The sequence below is a fragment of the Malania oleifera genome, chromosome 9 (assembly GCF_029873635.1).
Source record: "Malania oleifera isolate guangnan ecotype guangnan chromosome 9, ASM2987363v1, whole genome shotgun sequence".
NCBI lineage: Eukaryota > Viridiplantae > Streptophyta > Magnoliopsida > Santalales > Ximeniaceae > Malania > Malania oleifera.
Window position 1 is genome coordinate 23537261 of NC_080425.1, and position 17003 is coordinate 23554263.

Genomic DNA, 17003 nt, shown 5'->3' on the forward strand with positions numbered 1-17003 from the left:
TGAGACTGGTTGCTAATTCCAACAAAAGGCCCTCAATTGGGCCTTTGAATGCTCTTAGCCCAAATAAGGATGCAATTTAAAAGAAAGACCCACAATGGGCCTTAATCACTCAATTAGCCCAAATTGGGCTACAATGCAAGAAATGGGCCCACTATTTCACATCAAGCCCCTCAATGGGCCTTTAATCACAAAACTGACCTAAAATCAGCCCAAAATGCTTTGACAGGTGATCATGGATGAAGAAAACCCAATGCAAGCATCCCTAAGGATGAAGATCAATTTTCTTTTCTGTTTTAAATTTTCCTTTTCCTTTTGAATGTTGTACTTGTAATGCATATGAATGAATGTAAAAATAATTTTGCACAAAAATCCTAATGGATGAAATCTTATTTCAAAGATGTAAGAGAAAGAGAGTCAAAATGAGATATCTGACTATGTGAAGACCTATGATGACACCTTTAACGTACCGATGGTTGGAAAGAATTAAAATTAAATTAAAAAGTATAAATAAATTTTGAAAATCCTTAAAGTTTTGTTCTACATGGGTTGGACAAAATGGGGTGTCTACAAGCTCTATTCCTTGCCAGTACCTTTGCAAGACCTCATTGTATCACCCTGCACTATTTTACTAGCATAAAGTACTTGTAGAAGTCAACAACTTCCTTTAGTCGAATTCCATTAAACTCACTCAAAATAATTTGGTAGATACCCATGAAAACTACACCTTTATATGTTTTTTAAAAAATAAAAATAGGAAATGCTTTTTTTTTTTTTAAGGAAAATGAGAATTTTTTGTGAAATGTAGAATTTAGGGGGGGAGGAAATTTCTTGGATTCCTCTCATATATATATATATGCACATATGTATGTATATATGTATGTATGTATGTATGTAAGTATGTATATATATATTGTGAGATAAGTGAACCACCGTACTCTAGTCACAGTAATCAAGTGATGGGAACTTCTATTTGTGAGTCTCAAGCCACCACCAAGAATTTTGGATAATACAAACTCTTTTAGCCTAGTATTTGGACTAGACTTCCATCCTTTTCATGGATGGTAGAAATCTACCCTATCAGTCTTCTTTTTTGAAAATTGGCAATGACAATATCCTCGGAATTTTTACTGCATTTTTTTAATGTGGGAAGACTTGAAAATCAAAGTGTAAGAATAATATTTTTGTTTTGTATATCTCAATGAATTCATATGTACACATATATAGATGGGTCTCCTATAGTCAAGCTATAATGACTGGACAACTATATTATCTCTAGAATAGGAAAGAATTCCAAATTGAGTTAATTACAAATCAACCCAATATTTCAACACTCCCCCTTGGTGCATAGATGTCACACATGCCCAACTTGCTCAAAAATTTTGAGAAAACTCGATTTGAAACTGCTTTGGTGAGGATATCAGCCAGCTGATCAATTCGCTCATCCAACTTCTCCTTAACGAAAAATTTGTCTACCTCTACATGCTTTATATGATCATGTTGAACCGGATTATGAGCAATATCATACGTTACTTTATCGTCACATATAGTTGAATTGATTGCCAAGGCGGATAGCCCACATCCCTCAAGAGAAGCTTTAGCCATAACACTTCACAAACTCTAACTGCTCCAGCCTAGTCAGCATCAGTATATGCTTCCATGCTTTGATAATCTCTATTTTTAGTGAACAAAATTCCCTTTCCAAGAGCCAACTTTAGATATCTCAAAATACGCATAACAACATTCATATGTTGTTCTCCAGGATCATGCACAAATTGGCTGACAATACTCAATGCATAAGCAAGGTCAGGCCTTGTGTGTGCTAAGTACATCAATCTTCCTACAAGTCTCTGGTATCTCCCTTTATCAACTGGTATCTGATTAGACTCAGCACATAATTTCAAACCTTCTTCCACTGGTGTACTAGTTGGTTGACATGTTGACATACCAGTTTCTTATAACAAATCTAAGGTATATTTCCTTTGAGAGAGAAAGATCCCTTTATCAGATCGGAACAATTCAATTCCAAGAAAAAGTTTCAAGGGTTCAAGATCTTTCATTTCGAATTCTTTGGACAAGTACCTCTGCAGTATTTTCCTTTCTTCAGGATCATTTCTTGTGACTACCATGTCATCTACACATACGATAAGTGCAGTGATTTTATCTTGTTGTTTCTTCAGGAATATAGTGTGGTATGAATTGCTCTGATGGTAGCTAAAGGTTATCATAGCCTTTGTAAAAATTCCAAACCATGCTCTTGGAGATTGTTTCAACTCATACAATGATTTCTTTAATTTGCACACCTTCTAACTATGTATTTGTAGTATCATGCTTCCTGGTGGGAGATCCATGTAGACTTCTTCGAAGAACTCGCCATGTAGAAAGGCATTCTTCACATCAAATTGTTGTAATGTCCAATCCAAGTTTGCAACTAGAGACAACAATACTCGAACTATGTTGATTTTAGCTACGGGTGCAAAAGTATATGTATAATCGATCCCATAGGTTTGAGTGTATCCTTTTGCAACCAATCTTACTTTAAATCATTTAATTGTACCATATGCCTTGTACTTCACAATAAAAATCCATTGGCATCCAACTAGTTTCTTTCCTAGTGGACAATCAACAAATTTCCAAGTTTTATTCTTCTGCAAGGATTTCATTTCCCCATTCATAGCAGTTTTCCACCTTCAGTCAACTAAGGCTTCCTGCATACTGTTAGCAATAGATACAGTAGATAATTGATTCACAAATGACTAATTTGATTCTGACAAACGATGGTTAGACATATAGTGACTCATAGGATATTTAACTTTACTAGAAGGATTGGATTCATATGTGGATTTAGGAATACCTCTTGTGTGACGCTGTGATAGTTGTTTTCTAAATAGTTCGGAAACATCCTCGGCTAGCGATTGGTTTGGTGTATTAGCTGCCTATGGTGAGAGGGACTCGGATGAAGGTGGAGCCACAACTTCAATTTCTAGGTGTGCATCACCACTTTGGTCCAAAGTTATACCACTTAAATCCATTTCACCAACTTCTTGATTGGTCGACCCAAGTTGTGGATGTTCATCCCCACTAGCGTCCAAATTTATACCACTTGTATCCAAGTTACCCACATCATGGTTGTCATGTTTAGGGAGTTTCTCGTCTTTATAAATATGAACATCATGATCTAGAGTTTGAACATCCTCCTGATACTCCCCCTGAAGTTTAGGCTTAGAGGGAAAATACATGGAGTCTTCATGAAAAACAACATCCAAAGTAATAAACATTCTTTGAGTTTGAGGATGATAACATCGGTACCCCTTTTGATGAGTAGCGTACCCAAGAAAGACACATATCAATGCTCGAGGTGTCAACTTGGTGTGCTAATGTGTATGAAGATGTATGAATGCTACACAACCAAAGACATGAGGAGGTAGGTTTGGAACAGTTGGAGCAACAATCGCTTTAGAAAGAGCTCGGGATGGTGTTTGGAAATCAATAGTGCTCAAAGGTACTCAATTGATCAAATACATTGCAGAAGTAAGTACTTCGCCCCAATAAGATAACAACATTTGAGCTTCTATCAATAAAGCACGGACAACCTCCAACAAGTGACGATTTTTTCGCTTAACTACCCTATTCTGTTGGGGTGTATAGGAACAAGTAGTTCGATGAATAATTCTGTGTGCTTCCAAATATTCCTACAATTCAAAACTTAGATATTCTCCTCTATTGTCACTATAGAGGACTTTAACTTGTGCATTGTATTGAGTATGAACCATTTTATGAAAATTTTGAAATAACAAGTTCACTTCCCCTTTGGACTTCATCAAGCACACCCACATCATCCTGGTACAATCGTCAATAAAAGTAACTAACCAACATTATCCACCTAAGGTAGTGTCTTTGGATGGATCCCAAACATTAGACTATATAACTTTAAAAGGAACTGAACTATTAATCAAAGTTAATGGAAATGAAGCACGACGACTCTTTGCAAGTTCAAAAACATCACATTTGAAGCTAGCAACATCAAATTTTGCAAATAAATTAGGAAATAATTTCTTAAGGTAACCAAAATAAGTATGCCCCAGACGTCGATGTCATAACCAGATGTCAGATCTTTTCTTTCCCCCCTTAGAACCATCCACCTTCCTAGCTTGACCCAACCTGCCTAAACCCTTTGACACCAAGTCCAGGTAATTCAACTTCCCTCGCTTAACACCACAACCAATCGTCTGCCACATTCGGATGTCCTTAAACACACAAGATTCAGGCCAAAAAATTACAACACAAAATAAGGCAGTGGTTATTTCGGAAACTAATAAAAGATTATAATTCAAAGATGGAACAACTAAAAAAGAATCTAAATTCAAAGTGTCAGTGAGGGGCAAGGATCCTTCCTTAATAATTGGGGTCGAAGTACCATTGGAAGTGGAAACAGACATTTGTGAAGACGGTTTAAGGGTTGAGACCTATCTAGAATCAAATGTCATATGATCTGTAGCACCAAAATCAATTATCCATGCACTATTAGAAATAGGTGTAGACATATTTAAAACCTTACCACCATTACTTGCAACTGCTACCAATGCTAAGACCCTTTCAGTAACCTCATTCGCCGCCTTTGCTTCAACAATCGCAGTAATAGTGGTCTTCTTAGGATTCCTCTTCCGTGGATCATGGCTATGATCCCACCATTCTGGATACCCCATAAGTTCAAAGCATTGAATTTTGGTATGACCAATTTGATTACAATGAGTGAATTTATAGGTGGATTTGTCTGCTCCATTATTTGTCTTGTGATGGCTGGACTTTATTCGAATCCATTGCTTTTAAGGAGGCTGGTGTTGAGCTACCATGTTGAAGGATGAACCTTCGATTTGAACAATGATAGGAGCATATTTGTTCCAAGATGCTTAAGAATCTGACTTGCTCATGATAACATGAGCAAGTTTTGATATTTTTTCTGGTGTAGCATCAATGTACACTATCAAGATAAAAAAAGAAATAGAGAGCCTTTGGGAACCGGCTTTGATGTCTGATGGGATATTTTATATATATACATATTCTCTGGTTCTAGCCGAGATCTCGACAACCCAAGTTGTGGCAAACCGACCCAATGTTGGTTCGAATACGCCACATATGTTGAGTGTGCGGTGGTATGCTGTTGTAACGTTGTTGTCCGTATGAGCTGATGAACCTGCTGGTACTGGCCTTCTATCAGGTATCGAATGGGGCTTCGAGCAGAGAAGGGCCGGAGCACGAGGAATAAGAGGGAGCCGCTAGAGCGCGACAACTGTTCGCGGCGGTTGCAATTACAGAGAGAGAGTCGCAGGTGGCTTTGTGATTAACGATCGGCAATCAATGTTTCGGAGGAATCAGCGTGTTCTAGGCCGAGATTCAAACCTAGTGGATTCAAAAATAGGGATCTTGGATTTGCAGAGATTCAAACCTCATGGATTTTTCAGATTTTGCAGATTTAGATTTTGCAGATCGAGTTGGATTGCAAAATTTCTGGGCTTCTTGCCGGTGACGATAAAATCGACCGGGTCGTCGTGCTGTTATTTCGATTCAAAGCCGTGCAGTTTGTCATAGGGCCGTTGTTGCCACTTGGAGATTTGGCACCTGATGGCCCTCGGAAAACGAGAAAAAACTGAGGATTGGGAGGAGGGAAAGGGCAAGCAACGAACTGGGTGACGACGAGGGCTGTTTATGCACAAGGCTCTGATACCAACTTGAAAATCAGAGTGTAAGAACAATATTTTTGTTTTTTATATGTCAATGAATATATATATATATATATATATATATATATATATATATATATATATATATATATATAGATGGGTCTCCTGTAATCAAGCTATAATGACTGGCCAGCTATATTATCTCTATAATAGGAAATGTTGGTCTTACAAGGCTCTGATACCAACTTGAAAATCAGAGTGTAAGAACAATATTTTTGTTTTTTATATCTCAATGAATATATATAGCTGTCCAGTCATTATAGCTTGATTACAGGAGACCCATCTATATATATATATATATATATATATAATGACTGGACAGTTATATTATCTCTAGAATAGGAAATGTTGGTCTTACAAAGTTTAACATCTTATTTTGATGCTAACAAACAAGTAGAATTTAACATGTTTTGTTTAAGTGATATATTTTTAAGACTCAATAATGAATGCAAAGTTAAAAAATTCAAGAAAGTTTATATTTCAAAGAATGATGATTTATATAAAGTTTGAAGTATGGATTCAAAAATGAATTTAAATATAAGGCTTGAAGATCATGAGAGCATGAGGATTAAATAAAACTTGATGAAAGCTTAAAGAAAGATGAAGCAAGCATAAAGACCTTAAGGAATTCAAAAATTGCAAATTTGAAAGAATCTATAGGAAATTTCATGTAAGTATTTCAAATAATTTTAATATGGATACATGAAACTCTTAGATTAATTTATTGGACCTAAATACCTTTTAACATACTTAGAAAATATTTTATAAGTTCAAAAATTATTTCAAAAAAGTTAGAATCATTTTTGTAATGAAAAACATCAAAAAGAAGATTTTCAAAATGCTGTTAATTTTTCTACATCTGCATTGAGGTGTTTTTTTATTTATCAAAAACTCTTTATTTTAAAAAGTTTTTAACATGAAAGTTGTATGATTTTCTCTTAACTTTCATTTGACACCAAGATCATCAAATTTGGAGTTACACAAAAAAATTTATGACTAAAAAATAGAAAGATACTCGAAGCTGACAACAACCAGTAGACTGCCTGAACCAGGACAGACGCCTGGGTGGTCAAGTCAGGTGACTGGCTATGTCCTAGCAGGCGACTGCCACCCTACTACCCCTACTGCTCCTTTAAAAATAACGTGGCAGGCGACTAGTGGGTTGGGGCAGGCAAACCGCCACGAACAAATTTTTAAAAGGACCTCAACGGAAACATTTTTTAAATGGTTTGCTTGGGGCTCAAACTTTGTGAGAACTTGGGGGATACTCCAAGTCACTTGGGGACCAAGTTACATACCTTTTAAAGTCTATAAATAAGCCTCAAATATTATTGAATCAAGACACTAAGAATTCAAATTCAGCAAAAATTCAAAATCTCTCTCAATCGCTCTCAAATTCTCAAGGCTATATCTTGCTTTCAATTTGCACGAATTCAACTGAGATTTTGCTGATCTTCTTCCACTGGAATTATGCTACAAATTCTAAATCTTTCAATCATTGAAAGAATTAATCGGTGATATACTTCATTGAGTTTCAAGTTAATTTTCATATTGTTATTTACTTTGAAGTATATTATAGTTTTGAATTGTTGTACTAATCAGCTCTTTTAGGAGCAAATTCTTTGTACACAAATATTTGATTCGTATCTTGTAGATTGACGATTCTAATGATTGTTTGGATCGTTGGCTAAGCAAGGGGATATTGCTTAGAGAGGCGGGCTCTATCCTAGTTAAGGAGTGACCGAATGAGGGGACATCTTTTAGAGAAGGCGAGCTCTAGCCTTAACTAAGGAGTGTTGTAAAGGTTTGTTCCGCTAGTTAAAGGAACAGGTTTAGTGAATCCTTTGGTGGTTTGCCAAAGGCAAGGACGTAGGCTGGGTATAAGCCAAACCTCGTAAAATTCTCCATCTCACTCTCTCTTTCCCTATTCTTTATTTTCAGTACATGTTTAAATTACGTGGATGGATTAAATTTAAAATCATATAAACTACGTGAATTTGGAAATCAAGTAAATCTTAAAGTTTGATTTTGATTTGGGTTGCAGAATCCGAAAGGGAGTACGTTGGTTGAACCATTCTTTGCGAAAACCATACGGAAGTACGTTACTTGGCTAAACATTCCAAAGATAAATTAACTTTAGAGTTTATTTCAATTTCAAAGTTTGAAAAAAGTAATTGGATTTTATATTGAACATCATATTGAAGAAGAAATTTCATATATATATATACAAGACTTTGTTCAAAACTCACATTCACCACAAGGCTGAAAACATCAAAAGTTGAAAGTTACATATATTATATTGATTGTGATTGGATGGTATAAAGATTTGTTTTATATTCCAAGAGTCTTAAATCTTGAATGATTTCATCAATCTAATAATGGTGCAGTGAACTTATATTTGGTAAATAAATTGTGGTTGTATTGGTCTGGAAATTGTGATTAATTGTTTGATTGTTTTTATTTTCGAAGTGTGGTTGAAGATTGAATTTTTAATTGTGTTGTTGATTGATTGTTCAAAAGAAATCAAGTTCTCGTTTGATTGACAAAATAAATAAACAAGTCAAAGAATTGTTAAATATTAAAATTTAAGAACTATAAAAGAACTAAAGAGAAAGTTTTAAAAAGTCAATTCATCCCCCCTCTTGGGAAGTTATTCCTAATTTCAGGAAAGAATTCCAAATTAAGTCAATTACAAGATCAACCCAATATTTCAACAGGAAGCACATTTCATAGTAAAACAGGACATTGCAATTCAAAAACACGAGACTAAAATTATATGTTTTGGACCATGACCCTCCAACCTATGAGCACTTGAGTTAATTTAGCTAGTCATGAGGAGGATACAATGAGAATAAATTAGATTAAGAAATCACCCTAAAGACTCATTTGCTTATGAATTTGGGATTAGGGATTAAGCCTTGTGTTTCCCACTAATTCCGATTTAGAATTGGGAATCAAATCCAAAGTAATTTGTCCTCTCGTGAAAGTAATGTTTTATAGTATGAACACAACCTGATACAAAGAACAATTCACATTATTGCAAATTTGTAATTATTGTATTATTGTGCGGGACTACATTACATAAAATTAGGTTAGATGAGGTTTAGGAAGACTTACCTTGCCTAAAATCTCACTTAGAGAATTTTTCAATCCCGCCACGAGAATTGTTGATTGATTTCCAATGTTCCAACTTTTCTTTAATATTCCAAGGGCACTACACTCCTTGAGTTGACCTTACGGCAGAATTTTCTCCTTTATTTTTATTTTTTTGGCTCCAAGGGTCTTGTTTCTAGGCCTTCAAGGAAGAAAAGGTAGGAAAGGAAGTAAGGCCTTAGAAATGAGAAAAAGTTACCAAAGGTACCATATGGGTATTGTCAAGTGAAGAAATATTTGTAAGGGGTACACAAATTTGAAACTTACTAATCATAATATATTGTATTAATATTTGGACCCATTAAACTCATGTTGAGCTTGCACCATTGGGACTCACACCAAACCATGTCTCTAATTATGCAAGTACAAATTGTAATGTAGAATCTTGTTATTAGTAAATTTCAAATCTTATGTGGTGTTGTCATCAAAGGTAAATTTTTTGGTTTATTTTTCCCCTCGCTCTTACTATTTAAGGTTTAAGCCAAGTATGGTCAGGCTTCAGTCATTAAATGCCTTGCTCCAAAAAAAATCCATATTATTCCTTGAAAATTACCACCATATCATTTTGCAATAAAGTCTCTTCATTATGGTAAAATTATACCGAGACCCATAAAAGAAAAAGGAGAATTTGCCTAAAGAGGCCGAAATTTGGCATCTCGGACTATTTTGTCCATGACTACACTAAACTTAATAATCAATACAAGTTTTTGTTCTATTGTTTATTCTAGTTACTTAAAGCATTTAAAGTAAAGTTCTTATCATTTAAACTACATGTGACCACACCCTAAGTCTAATGGTCACACCTTCTCGTCTTCCTCTTTCTTCTAGAGAGAATAATCATGTGTCCAATGTTCATTTTGCTTACACTTATGAAGCATTCAATGTTCTTACGCCAGTAGATTTAGACCTCGACTACCTTCTATTTTTCCTTGGTCTCTCCATCTTGCTCACAGACCTCTCCTATGCTCAACCTCAGTTACCAGACTTCTTGGTTTAGTATTATTATCATTAGAGCTTTAGGATTATTCTAGTATTACTATTGAATTGATTTTAGAATGCCCAAATTATATTCTAGCATCTTATATTTTTAAGAATCTTAGAAACCATGCTCCTAGGACCATCAACACACTACACAATTTATTTAGCACTTAAAAATTAAATGAAATAAAATGAAATTAATGTTTATACTTTTATCCATTCACCATATAAATTTTTATTACATTTCATTTTCATTTGATTCTATTTCAGTGTCAACATACAAATTTATGTCTAACATTCGTTGACCAAAATTGAAAAATTAGCTGGAGATGCGCTCTAGAAAGGGCTTTGGTCTCATTCCCTTCGTGCCAGCTTTGAAGTTTGAAACGAGAAGGGTGTCTAATTTAATATGAATTGGACTTAAAAAATTCAATTTTATTTAAAAATAAATGTAAAATATTTTATTTTAAGGGCTAAAACTTCTTTTAACTTCAGCAAAATCGAAATTTGAGTTCATCTCAAAGTAAAAATTGGAAAGTTCGAATTTGTTGTTCAAAAGAACCATGAAACCGAAAATTTCAATTTCAATTGAACTAATAAAATAAAGATTTCTGGGTTCCATTTCATGCAAAGTAATTACTTTAGTAAAAATTCTTGCAAATACCCAATCAAGATATTTTACATTTAAACTGCCTCAGGAAAAAAAAAACTAACATGATCAGACTACACTCTTTCCATTTAAAAAAAAATTGTAAAATTTTGGTTAGCACAGCACCCAATGTTAATAAATCGTTACAACACACCTGAAGGATGACACCATTATCAAAAGATGTTGATGACAAAAGTAGAATGCAGGGGAAAAACCTTGATATTATTATAATTATAATTATTTTATTATTATCATTATTATTTTGACCCATTGGGGCTACAGAAGGTCATAACATTCTGCCCAAAGGCTTCAGACATTTTGTATGCATACATTATGACTTCTGAGAAGTTGGCATAGCCAGGGAAACTGTCTTGCCACCATGAGCATATTTCCACTGTTGAGTCACCGTCTTTATCTGGGTGTAGAAATTAACTCCGGCCTTACCTGAAAATCAGAAATAACCAATTTACAATCCAGAAATCTACTCCCGGTCTGTTCTATATAATTGTGAAGCCAAAAAATTAAAAAGATGGAACTAAACAGAGCTTTTGATGTGTAGCTCATACCGTAGAAATTTAGATCGCCAGCAAATGATGCCTTGGATCCAGTAAATGAGAAGAAGGGTAAAGGAACTGGAATGGGCACATTGATTCCAACCTGGGTATTGTATAACACAGTATATGTTAGGGTATAGTCGGTTAGATAGTGTTATACAGTCAGTTCCAAGCGCAGATGATTTAGTCTCATGCACAGTAACAGTATAGGAATTCAAAAGGTACAGCAGGCAAATCATTTGGAACAAAAACAAGAATATACAATCTGTTCATGAAACTACTGAGCCAAGGTCCGCCAAATGAACCAATTCTCAAATTTCAACAGGCTGTGGACAAGAACACATCCCTAAAAGTGGGCCTGTTGAGTTAGTTAATAACACATTTTCAGACCAAGGTTATGAACTAGTTTCTATTGACTCAAGAAATCTTGCTCCACAACAACCCAAAGACAGAAATTTTGTTGTACCTGCCCAGCTTCGATCTCAGTCTGGAACTTCCTTGCAGCTACACCAGAAGAGGTAAATATACAAGCTCCATTTCCGTATCTGCCACAATAGGATAACTCAAATGTAAAACATCAAGATAATTAGATAACTATCATATAGGACCATAGCTGCCGACATTACTTGTTCCTGTTGATGATGCTTATGCCCTCTTCTAAGCTATCAGCCTGAACTAAACATGGGTAATGAAAGAAGGGTATGTTAAAAGAACCCCATGTAAAGGACCAACATAATAACAAGAGAAACAGGAGTGTGGATGTTCAACATACCTGCATGCAAAGAAGAACTGGACCAAAAATTTCCTCCTATGCAAAACCAAGATGGATGTTATCAAGTTTATGCATAAAAACGTTCTTCCACTTTAATTATAAAATATCCATGTCTGCCCCAGAAATGAGCCAAACTTTCTGGGAACATGAAATGGGATATACCTTGTAGCACTCCATGTTGGCTGTGACGTCAGTTAAGATGGTGGGACCAATGAAGTTGCCATGCTCATATCCTGGAACCTATTTGGGATCAATGAAAAAAAACTAAGGTTAGTGAGTCCATTTGGATTTCTGAGTAGAAGACTTAAACACGCAACCAACACACTCCCTATAAATGCTTGTGTAAGGCAGTATTAACCATAAATCCTGCGTAAAATTTTAATCATAGTACTTCCACCTTCTATGACGCGATAAGCATTGTTGAGATACATTTAGAATAAATACATATATAGAATAAAATAGGTATAGAATATAGATGGTGTAAGAAGAAAGCATTAGTATATTGCAAAACAAATATCTGTTCAAAAGTAGCCATCTCCAAGATGCTTGAATGTTCAGAATGCAACCCTCATCACTATAAATAAATAAATAAATATATATATATATATATATATTTAAAAAAAGTAATTTAATATTCCAATAGAAGCAGTCAGGCCACATTTGGTTCATGGAATGCCTACTCCAAGGAATATAATCGAATAAAATGAAAATGTAATAAAAATGATATAGGGATTTATAATTTATTTTTTAAAAAAAAGTCATTAATGTAAAATTAAAATTAAAAGGAAAAGGATACCCCTAAAATTAAAAGTACAGTTATGCTTTATAAATTAGAGTGTCAGGCAACCAAGAAACATATCCAAAAGGCAAAAGTTATCAAACATAAGAATGCTAAGGTGGATGAATGGTACTCTAAAAGATAAATTAAGAATGTACAAATTCATAGTAAACTTGGCATAGTGCTTGTAGAATATAAGAAAAAAGGCAGCTAAGGAAGTCTGGCCACCTGCAACATAGGCCAAAAATGCACCTAGTGAGGAGTGAGCTAGTTATGTTAGTGGCAATAGGAGGAGTAGGGATAGACCTAGAATAACTTGGAATGAAATAGTAAACATAGATTTTTCAGCCCTCCATTTGTCAAAGGAAAATATAGATTTGAGGAAAAAGGATTCATGCGGCCGAAAGCACCTAGTGTGACTTAAAAGTGTGGTTGTTGTTGCGCTAGAAAAAGATAGGAATAGAAATTCCCATCATGAAATTTGAAATGGTCATTCCTTGTCTATTCCAAGTAATAGTTTAATAAAAAATTTTGCATTGTCATCTGCCTTAAAATAACATGCTAAGTCTTCTTTTATAAGTTATCACATCCGTATATATGATCATTGATTTCCTAGGAATACACATTCTGCAAACCTAAAAGTTCTACATAGTTCCTACCAACATAATGAAAAGAAACCACTAAGCATGTACACATTTAACAATACCCTTATATGGACTTGGAACATGTAATTGACAACACACATTGTCCCATAAAGTACAGAAACTAGTACCCCCTCACTTCCTCCCCGAACACCCCCCCCCCCCCCCCCCCCCAAACAAAAAAAAGGGGGAAATTTTCCTTTCTTTTTCCTGTCCTTGAATAAAAGAGGAAGAAGTTACAAAACCCTGCTATGTAGAAACTCAATATGAAGAAATCCTGCAAAAGATATTAAACCTAGTAAAAGAAAGTCGTAAAACATCAATATAGAAACATGACGAAGAAAACTGGATTGGATTTGGAAGCTTCAAAGCATAAAACAAGGCTGTAAAATGGTTAAACTAAAATGGGTTTAAAAAAACAAAAACAAAAACAAAAAAAAAAAAACTCCAAAACATAATTCTTTAAAGTTGCAAGGTCAAAAAATAATTCTAAGAAACCTTTATGTCAAAGAAAGAAAAAGTATATGACACCAAAAATTAAAAAATTAAAAATTAAAAAAAGTGTCACTTAGCAAAAGTCTTTCAGGTCCATCTAGACTAAGATGAACTCTTTCGCATGATACACTGTATATTGTTGTGTATTGTACAAAATACTAAACAAGCTCACTCGATTGATTGATTGCTCGGTATTTTGTACAATACACAACAATATGCAATGTATTTTTGAAATATTTTCTAAAATAATCATGCGGAGCATTTAATGCTATGTGAAATTGTCCCACATTGGAAAAAGTGAAAAAAGAAAAGTCATTAATAAATGATAATGTGAAAAATTCTCTTAAAATTGGTTAAGAGATGGTGCTAGTGTGTACTCTAGTGCACCTTAGAACGGTGCTTTGCACCGTCCGCACGCACGCACGCGTGGCATGGGCTCTAGAGTGTCAGTGGCGCATTTAGATGGCGCACAAGCACTTTGCACGGTTGCATCGTTGCTTGATCGTGATCGTTTGATTATGATCGGATGGCTTAAAATTAATCTTATATTATTTATAAGATCAAGTGGTGCGATATGAACCATATAAATAATCTAACAGTTAGATTTTAAATTTGAACAGATGTAACTTTTCAGAAAAGGCATAATTCTGTCTATTTAAAGACAAAATTAACTCCAAGAATTACATAGAATATTCAATCATTCTCTCATTCTCTTTTTCACATAAGGCTTTCACAAATCATTTTTTCGTCAATTCTAGGTTCTGTTTTCTGCAGAAACAAAATTCCAGAAATTTGTTCAGATTTTTCTAATGGTGTTGTGATCAGTTTTTCGTTTGTGTATAATGCAAACTGATATCAGATTATATTCTGGGCATCACTATATCCTGGAAACGCATTTGCTCCCCCAATATACACCAATCTAGTGGGGGCAAATAACGCTTTAATAAAAACGACATTGTAACGTGCCTGGAAGCGTTTTCGGTTCTGCAGCATTTTATACTCTCTTTTTTTACATGTATCATGCATGTGTGTATGCGTTAAATGGGGTGGGATTCTCTTCGAATTTCCATTTTCATAGGGCTTCTAATGATAGGGAGATGTTGTAGCTCACCTCCTTATTGAGTTTGTGGGAAGATAGGCTTCTTTTTTAAATGAGGGAGTAGGTTTGTGTGTTCTTGATTCTTCTGTCCCCTAAAGATTAAGCCTTTTATTTGGTCTTCATAGAATTAACAATAACAATTTGTTGTAGAGTAGGTGGCCTTCTAAAGTTTTATCTCCAAATATTTATTCTCTTTTCTTTGAAAGGTTAGAATGTTTCTCTAGAATGAGATAGCTTCTTGTGGAAATAATTCCCATTAATCGTAACACAAGTACAGGTCTGTATAAATAGAAGGAAAGAATCAAGAAGGAAAGAACCAAAGATGCTAACTTCTAAGGAAACTAAATAGGAAAGTTGACTAAACATATATTTGAAACTTTCCAACACTCCCCCTCAAGTTGGCTTGAAGATATCTTCCATGGCCAGCTTGCTAATGAAGTTTTCAAATTGTTTCTTTAGCAGTCCCTTTGTCAGTATGTTTGCTACTTGCTCAATTGTCGAAAAATATTGCAAACAGATTACTCAGTCATCTATTTTCTCCTTGATAAAATGCTTGTCTACCTCCACATGTTTAGTTCTATCATGAAGAACTAGATTGTGAGTGATAGCTATTGCAGCTTTATTGTCAGAATAGAGTTTCACTGGTAGTGAATTAGTAATCTTTAATCCTTCTAGCAACCTTTTGATCCATAGTGCTTCACAAATTCCATGAGCAACAACCCTAAATTCTGCCTCTACACTACTCCTTGCCACCACATTTTGTTTCTTGCTGCGCCATGTTACTAGGTTTCCTAAAACAAAGGTGTAATAGCCAGAAGTTGATCTTCTATCAGTGATACTTCCAAGCCAATTTGCATCAGTGTATACTTCAACCTGTAAATTCTCATGTCCTTCAAATAATAAACCTTTACCTGGAGTCCATTTTAGGTACCTTAGAATCTTGTACAGAGCATCAAAATGCTCGGGTCCTGGTGAGTGCATAAATTGACTTACCACACTTGTTGCAAAGGCTGTTAGGACGTGTATGAGAGAGATAAAGGAGTTTCTCTACCAATCTTTGGTATTGCTCTCTATTGATCACTTCTTCAGCCTTAGATGGCTGGAGTTTTATGTTCGGATCTATAGGTGTTTTTGCTGCTTTGCACCCTAGCAGACCTATTTCTCCAAGTAAATCAAGCACATACTTGCGTTGGGAAACAAAAATTCCTTTCTTTGACCTCGAAAATTCCATACCAAGAAATTACTTCAAGTTTTCTAAGTCTTTGATCTCAAATTCCGGAGCAAGGATCTTCTTTAACCTCTTAAGCTCATTGCTATCATCACCTATCAGAATTATATCATCTACATAGATAATAAGGATAGCCATTTTACCTTCACTCGTGTGTCTATAGAACATAGTATGATCAGCTTGACCTTGGCTGTAGCCATGACTCTTTACTAGCTTCCCAAAGCGTTCAAACCAAGCTCTAGGAGATTGTTTGAGTCCATACAATGATTTCCTCAATCTGCACACCTTGCCTTTGCCACCTTTCCCTTCAAATTCTGGCAGTAGATCCATAAAGACTTCCTCCTCTAAGTCTCCATTTAAGAAGGCATTCTTCACATCTAGTTGATATAAGGACCAATTAGAGTGAGTTGCTAGAGAGCGCAACACACGGATTGAGTTTATCTTGGTTACAGGAGCAAAAGTTTCCTGGTAGTCAATTCCATATGTTTGAGTGAACCCCTTCGCCACAAGTCTTACTTTGTACCTTTCTATACTCCCATCAGCCTTGAATTTTAGTGTAAATACCCATTTACAGCCAACAGTCTTCTTCCCCTCCGATAGGTCACCAATTTCCCAAGTGTCATTAGCAATTAGTGCATCCATCTCTTCTTGAATAGTCAATCTCCATTCCGGGTGATCTAGTGCTTCCTGAATGGTTCTTGGAATAAACAGATGAGAAACATTTGAAGTAAAGGTCTTATGAGAATCGGAAAGTCTATGATAGGATAGATGGTTGGAAATAGAATGTGTGGTACAGGTTCTAACTCCTTTCCTAAGGGCAATGAACAGGTCAAGATCAGAAGAATTATCAAAACAAGGATCTGAAGAAGAAAAAGTACTTGAAGTATGTGAAGGAGGATCAACTTGTGCAGGTGATGA

The 17003-nt window shown here is 35.1% G+C and overlaps 1 protein-coding gene and 1 long non-coding RNA gene across 3 annotated transcripts in view; one reads left to right on the forward strand and one right to left on the reverse strand.

Moving 5' to 3' along the window:
* The first annotated feature begins 5627 nt into the window (after positions 1-5627).
* LOC131164264 (uncharacterized) lies at positions 5628-7768 on the forward strand. Its single transcript, XR_009139236.1, has 2 exons — positions 5628-5740; positions 7393-7768. It is a non-coding gene; the product is annotated as an uncharacterized LOC131164264 (long non-coding RNA).
* A 2951-nt stretch (positions 7769-10719) lies between these two features.
* Positions 10720-17003, reverse strand: part of LOC131163644 (methylmalonate-semialdehyde dehydrogenase [acylating], mitochondrial) — a 47726-nt gene continuing 41442 nt past the window's right edge. Inside the window, exons 14-19 of one of the 2 annotated variants that reach the window (XM_058120279.1) lie at positions 12007-12084; positions 11845-11880; positions 11699-11742; positions 11539-11617; positions 11085-11175; positions 10720-10962 (exon numbers count right to left, since the gene is read on the reverse strand). In XM_058120279.1, the coding sequence (XP_057976262.1) occupies positions 10850-10962; positions 11085-11175; positions 11539-11617; positions 11699-11742; positions 11845-11880; positions 12007-12084 (441 nt within the window). In that variant the 3' untranslated portion in view covers positions 10720-10849. Of the gene's footprint in view, positions 11176-11538; positions 11618-11698; positions 11743-11844; positions 11881-12006; positions 12085-17003 lie in introns of both variants that reach the window. The other variant, XM_058120278.1, reaches the window with a different exon arrangement.